General features: G+C 45.1%; 1 protein-coding gene across 1 annotated transcript; it reads left to right on the forward strand.

The window, feature by feature from the left end:
* Positions 1-2467: 2467 nt before the first annotated feature.
* Positions 2468-16784, forward strand: SLC9B2 (solute carrier family 9 member B2). Its single transcript, XM_081209360.1, has 12 exons — positions 2468-2666; positions 4478-4577; positions 5848-6028; positions 6139-6309; positions 7948-8090; positions 9126-9253; positions 10206-10381; positions 11267-11373; positions 11984-12133; positions 13695-13803; positions 15069-15205; positions 16105-16784. The coding sequence occupies exons 2-12, from the start codon at positions 4488-4490 to the stop codon at positions 16342-16344; spliced, it is 1632 nt and encodes a 543-aa protein (XP_081065486.1). The 5' UTR covers positions 2468-2666; positions 4478-4487; the 3' UTR covers positions 16345-16784.
* The last annotated feature ends 199 nt before the right edge of the window (positions 16785-16983 follow it).

A 16983-nucleotide genomic window follows, 5' to 3' on the forward strand; every position in this document is an offset into this window, starting at 1 on the left:
AAGTGCCTGGCGTGCTCTGGTCCATGGGGTCGTGAAGAGTCGGACATGACTAAACAACAACAAAAGAACTGGGTACATCTGAAAAACAGCCGCCTTGCTTTAGTAGCAGACCTTATAATTCAGAGAGGGGAGTGTCTTTTTACACAGGGCCACATGCCCGTATCTGGCAGAGGCAACAGTGGGCACGGCAGTGATTGTAAATTTCGCCTTTGTATAGAAAGGTAGTTTCCCCACGCACACAAACACACCTTTCCATCAAAGGAAGCAAGAAGCATCATCAGTGCTGCAGGACACATTCCACCCAGGCAAAAATGCATGAAGCAAGGCCAGTAGCAGGGGTGGCCTGGGGAGAATCCCACAGGCTAGAGAAGCTTGGAAAGGGGCTGCATTTGAACCCTGGGCCAGAGGCTTCCCACCCATGGAATAATGATTACACAAGAGCAGTCAGTAGGAGACAATATCTACCTAAGTGGACCAATGGCCCATGTTGGTGGAAGGCCACTTCAGGTATTGATTTGTTCAACATCTCATAACATGAAACTGTGGGAAGACGTCCATCCCATTGCAACTCTGTGAAGGAGATTTCGTTTTCATACTAATCCTTTCACAGAGCTTGCCAACATTTCTTAAGTGGCTTTTTACAAGCCAGTCTGTACCACGTGTTTGTCAAATCATTGCAGCAATACTTTTCCAGGCCTGCTTTGGGGGGAATGCCATTGCAGCATCAGTGTGGACAGGCAAAGGTTTTTCAGAGCTCCTCTGACATTTAAGTAAATTAATGTGATACATTAAGTTGCAGTGGAGGAGATGCTTGCTGTTTTATTAATGGACCGCTATGTGTAAGAACAAATAAACATGAAAATAAATGCATCTTCCCTAGCAAACAAAGCAAACCCTAATACTCTAGGCTGAAAGGTTCTAACAATTTGCCTAATGGTCATCTGGTCCAGCAACCTATTCTCAGAGGCCAACCATATGCCACAAGCAAGACATAAATGCAATAGCACCACCCACGAGATTCCCAGCAACTGGTAGAACCTACTTTGTGTGTACACTCTATACCTTTAAAGCATATTATTTCTCAAAGAATTCTGGGTACTGTAGTTCACTCCCTCACAGTTACAATTCTCAACAATCCTGAACAAACTACAGTGCCCAGTATTCCTTGAGGGGAGGAATGTGCTTCAAATGTGTTTTAAGGGTATGGTGTGTACACTGCTGGCCGGTAGCCAATGCAACTCTTATTCTCCATGAATTTGTCTTAACCCGCCTCCCTTTTAAAAAGCAATTTAGTAGCGACCACTGCATCCTGCGGCAGACTGTTTAACTTTCCTTGCCACGTTTGCTTTCTACCTGCAACAAATGCTTCGAGTGCCTCTTTTAAATAATAATAATTATTATTTATACCCCGCCCATCTGGCTGGGTTTCCAACAAAATATTAAAATACAATAATCTATTAAACATTAAAAGCTTTCCCAAACAGTGTTTCCTGAGGCCCCAATGTGTGACATGATGCAGTTAATGCTATCAATTAACACAATCAGAGAGAGAGAAAGAGAAGCAAAACAAAATTCATTTAGCACCAGAGAGCAGCCTTGCTTGAAAGTACAGCCTGGACAGCCTCCAAAAACACAGGAACTGCATCTCTCTTGGCTGGAAATAGGCCAAAAAGGACCTCCTTGAGATGCACAAAGCAGAATTAGATACCCCGGTTCTGTGACAGTGTATCTCAAGGCAAATCTAAAAAAATGTACTGTAGTATAAACACCGACAACTGGGAAACACTGGCCTGTGAGCGCTCCAGTTGGAGAACAGCCTTTACCAAAGGTGCCATGGGCTTTGAAGACACTCGAACGCAGGATGAAAGGGAGAAACGTGCTAAGAGGAAGGCACACTTGGCAAATCCACACCGTGGTCAACTCCCACCCGGAAACTAATGTCCCCACTGTGGGAGGAAGTGTGGGTCCAGAATTGGCCTCCACAGTCACTTACGGACTCATTGGTAAAACCATGTTTATGGAAGACAATCCTACTCGGCTACGAGTGATCGCCAAAGAAGAAGAATGATAGCAAAACCACTTCAAAGCGCCTTGTTAGCGTTTCTCTCTCTCGCTGCAACAGCAGGGAATTGCTATAGGCCTGGAGAGCGCAATGGCAGCTTTAAGAGAAAGGCCACCTTTAATTGGCGTGCACCCTTATTGTGAAGTGGAATAGGACACTGGGATCCTGCCACTCACGGTGCTGCATTTGCACCGTGGCCTTGGGCTGCCCTCTGCCGGCCAGTTGCTTCCTGGAAACAGATGTCCGCTTCCCTTTTATCTGCCAGCACTTTCCAAGGTGCGGGGTATCTTCCGCCGCGCTGCCGCTTTGCTATTACCGTACATCTGATCCCTGCAAGCGGAGCTTGGCAGCCCGCTCCCTCCAATTGGGTAAAAGGGCGCCACCAGCGTTGGGAGGGAGGCTTGGCAAAGGAACCCAGGCGAAATAGGCGTCTCCAAGCCGGCTCTGCCCGCGCGTCTTGTTGCAGCGTTTTGGACGGTTTGGCGAGCTCGCCTTCTCGGCCCCCACCGCTAGCAGCGGCAGAAAGCCGGCAGCCTGCGGATCAGCAGCCACCCTCGTCGCCTTCCTGCAATCTCTAGAAGGCCTGAGGCTCTTCCTTTCCTAGGTAGGCACGATTATTCCGCGCGTCCTCCTCTTTCAACCCCCCAGGAGCTGAACTGGAAGCAGCAGGTCTGTGCGCAAAAGCGCACGCACCGCGGAATCGGCCGACTTATTTCCCACGATTCTATTCTATTCTATTTACAGAACCGCTAAAACATAGAAAAAACGATCATTTAAAAGCATTTAAACCTTGATCAATATAATACTGTCTGCACATATGTAACGAAATCGAGGCAAAGAAAGCTTTCCATCAGACGCATGGTATTAGCGGCAATCTAGGCGTGATGACGCCCTTCTTTCCGCTAAGAGGAAGGGGAAGGAGCATCCGATGACCAGATTTCCCTGCGCGGGGGAAGGCCGTGGGCGCTCAGATGCGCCTTACATTATCTTTTGGGTTGTTTTTTTTATGTAGGCAGGGGATTGGCTCCTCCAGGCGTGCCATCCTTCCTTGGCAACTCTAAGAATCTGTTGCTTTGACTTGTTGGGAAAAGCAATCCTTTCGTTTCTATCTAGTTGCGGAAAGCAGAACTCAGAGAGTTGGCAGTAGCCAGCTTGGCATTCTTGAGAATGAGCACATGTTCTTGTGGCTTAGCAGGCACTGGCTTCCATCAGTCTTTTTTGGCAAACACTCTCCAGTTAGCAAAGGAACAGAGTGACCCCCAGCCACTTACAGTTCATCAGGCAGTTAAGTACAGAATGTATGCATGTGGCTGGTCAACACTGCATTGGTGCACCCAGAGTAGTTTTCAACTAAGGTTTACTCAGACCCATTAGAATTAATCAACATTACTTAGTCATTCTCATTCATTTCAGTGAGTGTACCCTGAGTAACACATTATATAGCTGCATATCACCCCAATTTCAAATAATCCAGCAGCAGCAGCAGCACTGCAAGGTTGTGTAAACTGACAGTTTGGGCTATGGTGTGTGTTCAAATGCTCACCTTCAAGGCATCTGAATGCTATAAGCCACATAGCAGGCCTGCTAGGGTCAACGTAGACTTGACTTGCACAGCTAGCAATGACACCAGTATTTTTTAAATTTAATACTAGATGCAGGGAAGGGGGAAATTCTATTCAGGACTGCAGCACGCATTTAATCCTTTCCTCCAGGCATGATCCTGATTTTTAAAAATCCCCCTGCTTAGAGCAACGATTAACCTGGGTGGGGGAGCTGCCCTTGAATTATGGAAATATGAAATATAATTTAGAGACCCCTCGGTCTTCATTACTTTCTTGCATTTGGTGCTTAGAAAAGCTTGTTTTTGCCCACTGAAAGAGCATTAGTGTGCTGGGAGTGTGTAGTCCTTGCACAACTTTGAAAGGTCTTACTAATTTGGGTTTATTGCTGCTTGCTTTTGTATTTGTATGTCACTGTTTTTCCAATGAAGTGACTCAAAAATTTCCCGGATACAAAACTGGTGACATCCTTCCATGCCTCAGATGGAATAGTTTGGTGTATACCTTCCCTGTGATCAGGATTGGGGGGAACCTGTCCCCCCCGCTAGATGATTTTGGACTTCAATTCCCTTCAGCCCCGGCCAGCCAGCAAGACCAATGGTCAGGGATGGTGGAGATATAGTCTATCAACATATGGAAGACCACAGGTTCACCGATCCTGGTTTAGTGCAGACAACCACTGATGAAGCTCAAGCAAGAAAGGGCAATTTTCTTTCTTTCTTTTAAAAAGACGAATAACAGAAAGTCATAATGCTGATAAAAAAATATCTGGAACCGGTAGGATTTATTACACCTGTAAGTTCTATTTGTTGATTGATAGGTAACTCTACATTTTGTTGTTTTTGTATTATCTTAGGTTGGTCAAAATGCCAGAGGACCTGGTGGCAGAGAGTGAGGAAACAGTACCTGCTGCAAATGCAAACTCAGATGTTATTCCCATGCATCTAGTAACTCAGGTACTGCTGGTTCAGATCTTTTACAACTATGGATGACCTGAATAGAAGAACGTAAGAAGAAGAGCCTGTTGGATAGGGACAATGGCCCACCTGATCCATGATCCTGTTCTCACAGTGGCCAGCCAGATGTCTATGGGAACCTTGAAAGCAGGACCAGAACACAACCACACACTCCCCACTTGTGATTCCCAACAACTGGCATTTGGAGACTTACTACATCTGGCAGTGGAGGCAAGACATAGATATTGTGGCTAGACGCCATTGATAGACTTCTCTTCCATCAGTTTGTTTAATTCTCTTTTGAAGCCATCCAAGTTGGTGGCAATCACTACACCCTGCAGTTGTGAATTCCATAGTTTATGTAATATGCTGTGTGAATAAACACTTAATTTGGGTGTCCTGAATCTTCAAGCATTCTGCTTCATTGAATGTCTGCAAGTTCTCCACCTGCTGTACCAGAGGCACATCAAGACACCTGTCTTTTCAGTCCTGGGGTCTTCTTCTCTGCCCAATTGTGTTCTTGCTAAGGGGCAGGCTCTAGGTTATGTTATTCATGCTTATTAAAAATCATACTTAAGCAAGCCACTTTTATTTTGAAGAAAAATCTGCCATTCAGGAACATGGCTGTTAGCTCAGTTGGTTACAGCGTGATGCTGATAACGCCAAGGTTGCGGGTTTGATCCCCGTATGGGCCAGCTGCATATTCCTGCATTGCAGAGGGTTGTACTAGATCAGGCATCCCCAACCTGTGGCCTTCCAGATGTTTTGGCCTACAACTCCCATGATCCCTAGCTAACAGGGCCAGTGGTCAGGGATGATGTGGCTGGGGAAACCCAGCCAGATGGGCGGGATATAAATAAATATATTATTATTATTATTATTATTATTATTATTATTATTATCCAAAACATCTGGAGTTGGGGGTGCCTGTACTAGATGACCCTTGGGTCTCTTCCAACTCACATCTGATCTAGATGGGTTCCTGCTGAAAATCCCTCCGTTGACACTCAAGAACCTCTGACATTGAAAAGAGAGTTGGCCCAGATGACCTCCAATATCCCCTTCAGCTCTAAAATTCTGAGTCTTCTTCAGAGAAACGCACAGCCCACCCTAAATGCATTTACTCAGAAGTAAACCCCATCAATTTCAGCAGCGCTTGTGGTTTCCTTGTAAATATGCCAAGGACTCCAGCCTTGGCAGTTTGGTACTTTGGTGAAAGTCTACAAATTATGGTTGTTATCGTTGATAGCATTTCCTCGTTTTAATTCAGGAAGCCAGTATTTTGGACTCCAAAGCTGTTGATGGCCATACGCAAACTGAAGAGACTGCTCTGCTGAACAGCTGTGAGCATCAAACACAAGAGCCTGTGGTTGAGTCAAAGACATCAGGGAAACTGAGGCGAATATGTGCCTGTCCTCCACAAGGCATAATTGCCAGAATCGTGACAAATGGTATGTAAAAAGAAAGGGAAGAGGCAGGAATGTGTGAAGTTATTTTAGTAACATATCCACAAATGCTAAGAAATATATTCATGCCTCTCCAACTTTATTTCTTCTTCCAGTGGCAGCTATGGTGCTGGTCTGGGCTGTGGCTTGGTCCATTACAGGCCAAGAGTGCCTTCCTGGTGGGAACCTCTTCGGAATTTTGTTCCTCTTCTTTTCTGCTGTAATTGGTGGTAAATTTATGGGCATCATTAAACTTCCCGGCCTACCTCCATTCCCTCCACTTCTTGGTAAGTTGTCAATGAGCCTGCCATCAACTTGCTGTTACATAGGTTTGATTTGTGGACATGACAGGGCAGAGATTACAGGGAGGTTTATCTGCAGTCAGATTATATAACCTGTTGGTGTTAAGTTTAATTGTTAGATTAATCAACTGTAGCTTTAATTGATTAGAGAGGAACAGTTTTGTTTGGTGATGGCAAATTTTAATTGCTTGGGCATGGGTGGGCTTTCTTTTCTTGGTGGGGGGGGGTAGGCTAAATTATTCCTGGAGAACTTCTTTAATATGGAGTTGAAAAGAAAGGAAATGGTGCTTCTGTAAAAATTAATAAGCAAAAATAATTGACAGAATCTCAAGAAGCCATTTGCACTGTTAAATTGAATTGATTAATCAGCTAAAGGACAAGTGATTACTCACTTAAAGATCAGCTTTAATCAGTTGACAACCTTGATGTGAATCCATTCTGTTAACAGTGCAGGTATCCTCTAGGCTACTTAAATCTTTCACAGAGATTTTCTTGGTGCTGAAGAAACTCTTGGAGTGAGGAGGTACTATTTTTAGTTAAACTGAAGCATGTTGTTTAATTTTTTAAAATCTCTGCAACATCTTGAGAAGGTAGGTAGATTCTATCAGGTCATGGTCCTATGAGTAAGTGACTTGGTAGTTCTACATATGATAACTTTCCCAATCTACAGAATATCAACTTTAAGTTCCATTGACAATGTGACTTTTACAGATCAGGTACACTGTCTTTTTGCTTAACCTGTCCCATAGGATTGTTGTGAAACTACCGTATTTTTCGTCCCATAGGACACTCCGTCCCATAGGACGCACCTAGTTTTTTTTTGGGGGGGGGAATAAAGGGGAAAATATTCCTTTATTTCTCCCCCAAAACCAGGTCAGGGAACAGCGATATGGCAGCGCTCCGCCTCCCCGCTGTCCCCCGAGCTTGTGGGGCTGGCCGATGTCTGCCCGGCACAAGGGGCGCTCTGCTTCAGGGCGCCTCGTGCGCCGGGCGGCAGGCTGCTGCAGGGCTCCCCACGCTGCGGATGTCTGCCTGGCACGAGGGGCACTCTGCTTCAGGGCACCCCACGTGCCAGGCGGCAGACTGCTATTTGCAGCCTGGGGAGCCCTGCGGGAACTCCCGCAGGCTCCCCAGGCTTGCTGATAGCTTCCTGAAGCCTGGAGAGCAAGAGGGGTCGGTGCGCACTGACCCCTCTCGCTCTCCAAGCTTCAGCGAAAGCCTGTATTCACCCCATAGGATGCACACAGATTTCCCCTTCATTTTTGGAGGGGGAAAAGTGCGTCCTATAGGGCGAAAAATACGGTAATACAGGGGACCCTCTTGTATGCCTAAACTGAGTTCCTAAGAGGAAGGGTGGAATACAAATATGAAAAATTATATGCTGGGAAGCATATTTGACTGAATGCCAGGAGTATGGAAATGGGATTTTCCATTAGATCTTCAAATTCAGGAATTTGCATTAATCTACCCCCCTGTGTTGTAACCACTGGCTCATATTCTTCCTCTTGAGCTTTTGGTACAGGCTGTATTTCTGTGAGGACAGAATGCTTAACCTGCGAAGGCATCTAATCTTATTCAGAATTTTTTCAGGCAGTGTGTTTTCCCGTTCTCTGTTCCTTTTAGGAATGCTGCTTGTTGGATTTCTCCTCAGAAATGTCCCACTGATCAGTAACATAGTCCGGATCAAAGTGAAATGGGCAGTTGCCCTGAAAAATATCGCCCTCTCCATTATCTTGGCTCGCGCTGGCCTTGGCCTTGACCCAAAGGTAGAGCATTAAATGGTACTGTTGAATATCTCTTACTGGTGTTTACGTAGTTAGAATCTCCTTTCTTGTAACTTGAATCCATTGGTTCAGGTCTTAGCCTCGAGAGCAGGAGAAAACAAGCTTGCTGCATCTTCCATGTGACAGCCCTTTAGATATTTGAAGATGGCTATCATATCTCTTCTCAGTCTCCATTTTACCAGGCTAAACATATCCAATCCCCTAAACCGTTCCTCATATAAGGCTTGGTTTAAGCTTAAGTTCTTGTAAATTTTGCATGAGGAAAACAGTTGTTCTGTGTGGGGAAGCCTGTTACCCCCATGCAGAGCTGATTGTTCACTTCATGGCCTTTTTGAACCTATAACTAATTTCCATCTATTTCTAAGCCATGTTCAGATGGCAGAATTTAATAAGCTATGAGTTGTGTTTGGATGCAAGAATGAGACACTCTCACACACATCCCTCATGTGTCCTCTTCTGGTGTGGTTGTGAGGCAGAAATTGGGAGCTTCTGTTTTTTGATTAACCACAGTTCAACCTATTGTTCAAATCTTGGATTATGGTTAGTCTTAACTATGGTTTGTCGCAAGAAGCCAGCTTCATGAACTGTGGCTTGAAGTTGGCTTGTTTCAGTCATAGTTTCTCCAGGTTTGGATGACACAGAAAGCAATGGTTAATATAAAATGAAGACTTCTCCACTTCTTGTGGCTGTGTCACATAAGCTCACTGTGGCTCCATGGTTTAGCATGGCTTCTGGACAAGGTCATTGTAAGCTCAGCTCACAGGGGGAAGTACTCTTCCCCATCACCAATTCCAACTCCACATGCTCGCTTGATAATATCCTGATCTCTTCTCTCCATCCCTGTTTGCTCTTGTAGTGAGAACCTCTGTTGATCCCAGAAAGAGGTGAACTTCACACCCCTTACCTCCAAGCACCCTTCTTCTGTCCTATATTATGAAATATAGTTGAGCAGAGCAAAACTCAATGGGGTTTCTTCTGCACTGATGCTGCTGATGTGTTAATATGTTTGTCTTTCAGGCTCTGAAAAAACTGAAGGCTGTCTGCTTAAGATTAAGCGTGGGGCCCTGCATAGTGGAAGCATGTGCAGCAGCTGTCTTGTCTCACTTTCTCATGCACCTGCCTTGGTGGTGGGGATTTATGTTAGGGTGAGCAGCTTTTTCCAGCTTTTTTTGGGGGGGACCCCTGACCATTAGGTCCAGTCGTGACCAACTCTGGGGTTGTGGTGCTCATCTTGCTTTATTGGCCGAGGGAGCCGGCGTACAGCTTCCGGGTCATGTGGCCAGCATGACTACGCCGCTTCTGGCGAACCAGAGCAGCACACGGAAACGCCGTTTACCTTTCCGCGGAGCGGTACCTATTTATCTACTTGCACATTGATGTGCTTTCAAACTGCTAGATTGGCAGGAGCAGGGACTCAGCAACGGGAGATCACCCCGTCGCGGGGATTCGAACCGCCGACCTTCCAGTCGGCAAGTCCTAGGCTCTGTGGTTTAACCCACAGTGCCACCCGCGTCCCATTTCCAGCTTAGAAATGATGTATTCCTTTTTCTTGAACTAAAACTACCTTACATGAAAAACATTGATTGAAAGTGCACCTGCCACTTATATTTTGGTTTTCTTTAATTTCTGCATTGTAAAATAGTACTGTGGTACCTTGGGTTACAGACGCTTCCGGTTACAGACTCCGCTAACCCAGAAATAGTACCTCAGGTTAAGAACTTAGCTTCAGGATGAGAACAGAAATTGCGCGGCGGCGGCGGCAGCATGGCAGCAGCAGGAGGCCCCATTAGCTAAAGTGGTACCTCAGGTTAAGAACAGTTTCAGGTTAAGAATGGACCTCCAAAATGAATTAAGTTCTTATCCCGAGGTACCACTGTATCCGTGTTCTCTTCTAGCAGTTCTAGGAAACATAGGAAGCTGCCTTAGACTGAGGCTTTGTACGCATTATTGGCTTGTGTATATTTTTCAGGGTCGGTACGGACCCCTGGGACGAATTAAGTTCGTATCCAGAGGGTCCACTTTTGTATTTCATAAGAGGAAGTGGAGGAAATGTGGCCACAAACAGGCATGAAGGGTTGATAGTGTGTTTTTGTTCAGATTTGTTTTAGGTGCTGTGTCCCCTGCTGTAGTTGTTCCCTCGATGCTGATTTTACAAGCGGGAGGCTATGGTGTTGACAAGGGTGTCCCCACCTTGCTCATGGCTGCTGGGAGCTTTGATGACATCCTGGCTATTACGGGCTTCAATACCTGCTTAGGGATGGCCTTCTCGTCAGGTATCCTGGCTACTTCATAGAATCGATGAGCACCTGAATATGCCTTTCTTATTGATGCGATCGTTTGCTACATACAGATGATGAATTGCATGGGTGCTTTGCATAGAATAAGAAAACCCACAATGTACCCCGCTTGCAATCTGAAGTGGCACTCGCCTTTGCTTGTGAAACCTGGTGCTTTAGGGGTGGAAGCTGGTGGGAGGCTAATTCTGTTGCCATAAGGCCGGAGTGGGCAACCAATTTTGAGGCTGGCCTGGAGTAAAAAATGGATGCAACAATGCCTTTCCTCTTTCTTCCACTCTCCTCCTTTCCTCTCCCTCCTCTCTCTCTTATTAACACCTCCTTTTCCACCTTGCCCTCCTTGCTACCTGCATGAAATGTGGCTGAGGGCAACAGATTGCCCACTCCTGCCATAAAGCGTTATATTAGAATGCCTGTGGCTTTCTTCCATAGTCCTACCTTTTGTATAAAGCTAATCACCACTTTGGATATTTCCTCTGGTAGTTCCTTAGCAACAGGGCTGTCTTAAGCATATGTGGTGCCGATGCAAAAATCCACCCGGTGCCCCCTCCCCCAGGTTGCCCAGTCCCAGGCGCGCAGGAGGGCGGAGCTGGCAGGCTGCCTCAGCATCTCGCTGACTCGGTCACCCCCAAACTCACAGCGCAGAGCCGCCTGCAGCAGAAGAGCCTGCCATGGTGCTCTGACCGACGGGTGGGTTCTTCCCCGGACTCAGGTCTCGAGCCCTGGACACTCGGCCTGGCACCCCTGAAAGCCTGGCGCCCAGGTGCCCCACACCCCTAGCGCCTATGGGTAAGATGGCCCTGTTTAGCAAGGAGATTGTTCAAAAATCCATTTGAGCCACCTTCTTCCGCTTTGCCAAAACAGGCTCCATCCTTGAAAATATATTTCGTGGTGTGCTGGAAGTTGCTGTCGGTATAGTAGCTGGTGGCCTTTTGGGAGTTTTCGTTTGCTACTTCCCAAGCAAGGATCAGGTAAAGAGGAAAAACATTTTGGAGACTCTGTTTTAGAGCATGAGAAGCAGGGAATGGTTAAAAAGAACTCTCTATGCTTTAGCTGAGGGACGCAGGTGGCGCTGTGGGTAAAAGCCTCAGCGCCTAGGGCTTGCCGATCGAAAGGTCGGCGGTTCGAATCCCTGCGGCGGGGTGCGCTCCCGTCGTTCGGTCCCAGCGCCTGCCAACCTAGCAGTTCGAAAGCACCCCCGGGTGCAAGTAGATAAATAGGGACCGCTTACAAGCGGGAAGGTAAACGGCGTTTCCGTGTGCGGCTCTGGTTCGCCAGAGCAGCGATGTCACGCTGGCCACGTGACCCGGAAGTGTCTTCGGACAGCGCTGGCCCCCGGCCTCTTGAGTGAGATGGGCGCACAACCCTAGAGTCTGGCAAGACTGGCCCGTACGGGCAGGGGTACCTTTACCTTTTATGCTTTAGCTGAAAATATTTAAAAGTGATTAATAATAATAATAATAATAATATAGATTTTTCACTCATGCAGATCTATTAATATTTTATTCTCTTCAAGCTTTCTTCTCATCTGTAGCATGACATTTTTCTCTGCTGTCTTCCATTTTTATCTCCTGATCCTAGGCATCCCTTGTATGCAAGAGAGCATTCTTTGTGGTGGGTCTGTCTGTGTTTGCTGTTTTTGGCAGCACATATTTTGGCTTCCCTGGATCCGGTGGGCTCTGCACAATTGTCTTGGCATTTCTGGCTGGTATGGTGTGGTCTGATGAGAAGGTGAGCGTTCAGTTAACACACTGTCCAAAAAACATGCAGATTCCAAAATATGAGAGTTGTGAAATAGATCTAATGCCATTAAGATTTCCTTACAGTAGCTGGTTATTATTAACTTAGGCACTGAAAACAATTGTCCTGGCCAGCAAAGGAGATTAGTGCACAAAGATGGGCTTTCTCCTCTTGATGCAGATACAAATTCCATTGAACTGACTGGGTCTATCTTTCAATGAGAATGGGAATGGGCATCTCTGTCCCACTATTTGTTGCAAATGTCTAGAGCAAGATCAGGGCCAGTTAATCCTAGAGACTGAAAGTCAGGAAAATAGACAATTAAAAGCAGGAGCTGCAGCAAAATGTTGCAATAGGAAATGCAGCAGCTCAGGGTGGTACTTTTGCAAACTTTGGCGTTGCCCTGAGGCTGCAGCTTGTGCAGCTGCTGCAGTTTTCTGGCTACATAAAGCAGTGGCCTCTAAACTTTGGAAATAGAGGGAATGGTATGTTGGAACAAGCTGTTGAACAAATAGGCTTAAATACCGTCACACAAAAAATGTCAATTCTGCCAGGATTTATTCTAAAAGGTGTGTCTTGCATAATATAAGTTGTCTTATCATGTCAGCCCTGCGTTTAAAAACAAGCCTTGGCAACCAGGAATTCCACACAGGTGAGAGTACAAGCAAAGGAGGAACAGAACCTGCTGCCTGCAAAAGGTTTTCCAGCCTGTTTTTTGCCCATAAGACAAGCGCCTCTTATGAGTAAAAACCAGGAAATTATTTATTTATCTTTTTAATAAAATGTATGTACCACTCGATTGCAAAAAAACCCCAAAACCCTCAAAGTGGCTTACAAAAAAGTTAAAACAATAAAACGAAGAGAAACTTAGAACCATACTTTAAACCAGGGGTTGGCAACCTAAGGCCCAAGGGGCACAAGCGGCCCATGGGGGTTGTTTAACCTGCCCATGGACCCCCCCACCTGCTCGGTTGGCTCCCATGCGCCGCGCTAAACCAGTGCGGAGCAGAGTGAGGATCACCTTCTGCGACGCTGGCTGGCTTCCCATTGGCTACAGGAAGCTCCTGCAGCCAATGGGAAGCTGTGCACGCCATAGCGTTTGCCCATGTGTGCGCACGCACTCCAGCCCACCTCATTGTCTGTGGGACCGTGAACCGGCCCAAGCCACAAAAACTTTGCCAACCCCTACTTTAAACCATACTAAAAAGAGTTTACGATTGCCTCAACTTTCTAAGCAACTGGGTTAGGCTTGCCTAAACAGGAATGTTTTAGCAGGTCAAGTAAACATTTCTGCAGGCCACTTTAGGGGGCTGGGTAGCCTCGTTATCAGAATAGTTCCTCCAGGACATATTTGAAAGCCAATTAATACTGTTTTATAAATAAAAATAGAATCAAACTTGCACGGTTTGAACAGCTTTTAAAATTCATGCTTGATATGATTATTGAAGGGGTAATTTTACATGTGTCTCCAGCCCCCCAGGCCAATACTGGTGTGGGAAGCAATGCTGTCTTCTGTCTTTCAATGCTGCCTGTCTTTGCTCTCCTCCTGCAGAGGAAAGTTGAAAAGATTGTTGCGGTTGCCTGGCAAATCTTTGAACCCTTCCTGTTTGGTTTAATTGGAGCTGAAATATCTATTTCATCTCTCGGACTTGAAACAGTTGGTAGGTCTCCTAAAGAAAGCACTGACATTCTGTGAACTAACTAGCTCACCTTTTGAGGGGTATTATTATTATTATTATTATTATTATTATTATTATTATTATTTATATACTGCCCTATACCCGGAGGTCTCAGGGCAGTTCAGAGTCCTTCTTCCAAAGCTAGGAAAACTTGGAAGCTTTTCATAAGAAAATGTGAAAAATCTTACATTATTATGTTCTTGTAACCTTTATATCTACCCTGCGTGGTGGGTTGGTTTATTTATCTGAAATCCAACCATTTGGTACAATGATGCCCAAGATGGTTTAGAATTGATTTCAATGCAGGCGTACACACACACACAAACATAATCTCAAAATGCGCACAGCCCAGCCTAGTTGATGGATTGGGATTCCAGGGTGTTTGTTGCAGTTTTGTTCTTTCTGGCAGGGAAAGGGGCAGTGAAGCGAGCTCCCTTCACCTGTTCCTTTTCTATCATATGGGTGGAGACCGTGGAGTAATGATCTTCTTTCCTGAGTCCAGTTTGTCGGTGGCAGTTATTGCTATATTATGTTGGGAAACTGAGGTTGGGAGAGACCAACTCCCTAACAGGTCATCCAAGGAGTTTATAGCAGGTGCAAGATTCGAACTGGGGACTTCCCAATTCATAGCTTAGAGACTAAGCCACTATTTGACATCAGCACTTGCCAGCCTTGAAGTTGAACTCACTTGTTCCTAACTGACTTCCCAGCTACTAGCAACTAATAATGTCCTAATCAATTTGGTTAATTGCTCCAATGTTTCAATAATTATTTTAAGTAAAATATAAATTTGGGCCCAGACTTCTCAGGATATTCAGTCTTGTTTTGCTCTGCATTGCAAAACTGCTTAATCTTATTTCCGTGTTTGTCTTGTCTGATCTGGAAGCAATCTACAGCCTTCAGTCAATGCACATAGATTTCCATTTTCTGTTTTCTTACAAAGTTGAAATCTGGCAGAGGTGATGAAAATGCATCCATTTGACTCTTGGTGTTTTAGGTTATTAATTAGCTATTATGAACAAACACATCTACCTTGAGTTCTTATTTTGAAGGTAGACAGGATGCCAACAGATTAGTAAAAATGGTGTTGCTGCTGACGGCTGTGTTTGCAAAAACAATTGCAAAGGTTTTCTAGCTGTTGCTGCTTCATCTGAATAATATCTGCCTGTCTCTGTTGAGCCATGCCTTTGGTTGTTCTTACTAATAAGATGAAGGCCAGGCTAATGAGTCATATTTCTCTGTTGCAGGGCTTTGTGTGGCTACACTGGGAGTTGCACTGATAGTCCGAATTGTGACAACATTCCTGTTGATGTTTTGTGCCGGCTTTGACCTCAAGGAGAAAATATTTATTTCACTGGCGTGGATCCCCAAAGCAACCATCCAGGTGCAGTATGCAGTAACAGACCTGTATGTTCTACAAACAAGGGGGTTAACTGTATTACTTAAAGGTATTTTTGCTATGGAACACTATGGTATACTACTACAAATGGGTATTTTCAGCCCATCTAATAAGCTGTCAAGAGCGAGTCCTGGGCAGCAACTAATTAGTAATAGGTCATATTTTGGAGGAGTCAGCAATACAAACCCACAACACACCATGGCCACCAAAGGGAATCGAAGCTTTAGCATAGCCTTTCTGCTATGGGTTTGCTTCCATTTCGTTGTGTCTTGGCACCTGCTCAGGAGTCAGCAGCATGAAGAACATAAGATGAGTGTTCTGCCCCAGTTCTTGGTGCTTTTTTCTTTGTCCCTCGATTAAAAGAAAGCAACCGAGTTGCATAATAAAGGTGGGCACATTGTTAGAGGTGGATTGGGCCCCTGCGCCACCAAAGGTAGTCAAGATTAATCCATCTGAACTTTAGAAGCATAGATGGGTCATTTGAATTGTCCTCCTAAGGCTCTTGAAAGCGATGATCCCGAACGATTGCTTTGATAATGAATTTCTCAGGAGGCAAGTTGGTGCATTCTGCATCAATCATAGCAACTGATCATGAGAGGGACCTTTGAAGACTGGTCTGTTACGTAATCAAGCTTTAAAAATACTGCAAGAAAGGACCTGTTGGATCCCCACATGAGACTCTTTTTCACACTTTTGTCCCTATAACTCCAAGATCGGGAGACTCTGAACCGGAAGGTGGGTTTTTAAAAAACAGTTTCCTTGAATGCTTTAGCTGAGATTCCTGTATAGCAGAGGGTTCAACTAGATGGCTCTTGCGATCCCTTCCAACTCTACAATTCTATGAGTCTTCACAATGATGGTTTTGTTGTTCTGTCTCCTGCCAGGCTGCAATTGGTTCTGTTGCCTTAGATACAGCCCGAAGTCAAGGTGAAAAGGACACAGAGATGAAATACGGCATGGATGTCTTGACGGTGGCTTTCCTGGGAATCCTAATCACAGCTCCAATTGGAGCGCTGATCATTGGCCTGGCAGGGCCCCGACTTCTACACAAGGCTACTGAAACGAACAGTGATGGTCATGGACATGAAGGAAGAGAAGAAATGGAAACATCTGGAGCAGTGTAAGGGTCAGGGAATGGCCCCAGAATCATATAAATCAGTACTCTGCACTGTCTAGGTATCACAGTGTCCTGTAGTGGCTTGCAGAAGTCTGAAAGTCCATGGAATACGTTGCAATCAGAGGACTAATGGATTGATTGAATTAAATCAACCTCTTCAGCCTTGACTTGGAATTTCTTGAGAGCTGTCGCAAGCAGAGTACATCCTTTGGACATGCCACTTCACTGCTGAAATATGATCAGTCTGATTTGGGAATATGAGAGCCAACAAAAGGAAACTTTTGAGGTGGTTCCTGAGAATTAATAAAGTTCTGGAGCAGGAAGGTATACAGGATTGATAATGTAAACAAATAACTAAAAGTGAGATCTTGGATTTTTGAAACAGCTCATTCATGTTCAGTAGACAGTATGTTCCCAGTTTTTGGAATAAACTTTCACCACCAGATATTTAGTTTCCTTTCTTATATCCTAAAATATTACAGTGTTTTAAATAGAGGTTTCGCCCAAATAACAGAATATTGCAGTGCAATTGGACACACATGTACTCTGATGTAAGCTCCGCAGAGCTTTAATGGCAGGTAAGTCTGTATGTGATTCAAGCTTTAATTAATCTATTTGATTACTTGAAAAACCGCACAAATGTTCT

This window comes from Podarcis bocagei (genome assembly GCF_964188305.1).
Source record: "Podarcis bocagei genome assembly, chromosome: 9".
Classification (NCBI taxonomy): Eukaryota; Metazoa; Chordata; class Lepidosauria; order Squamata; family Lacertidae; genus Podarcis; species Podarcis bocagei.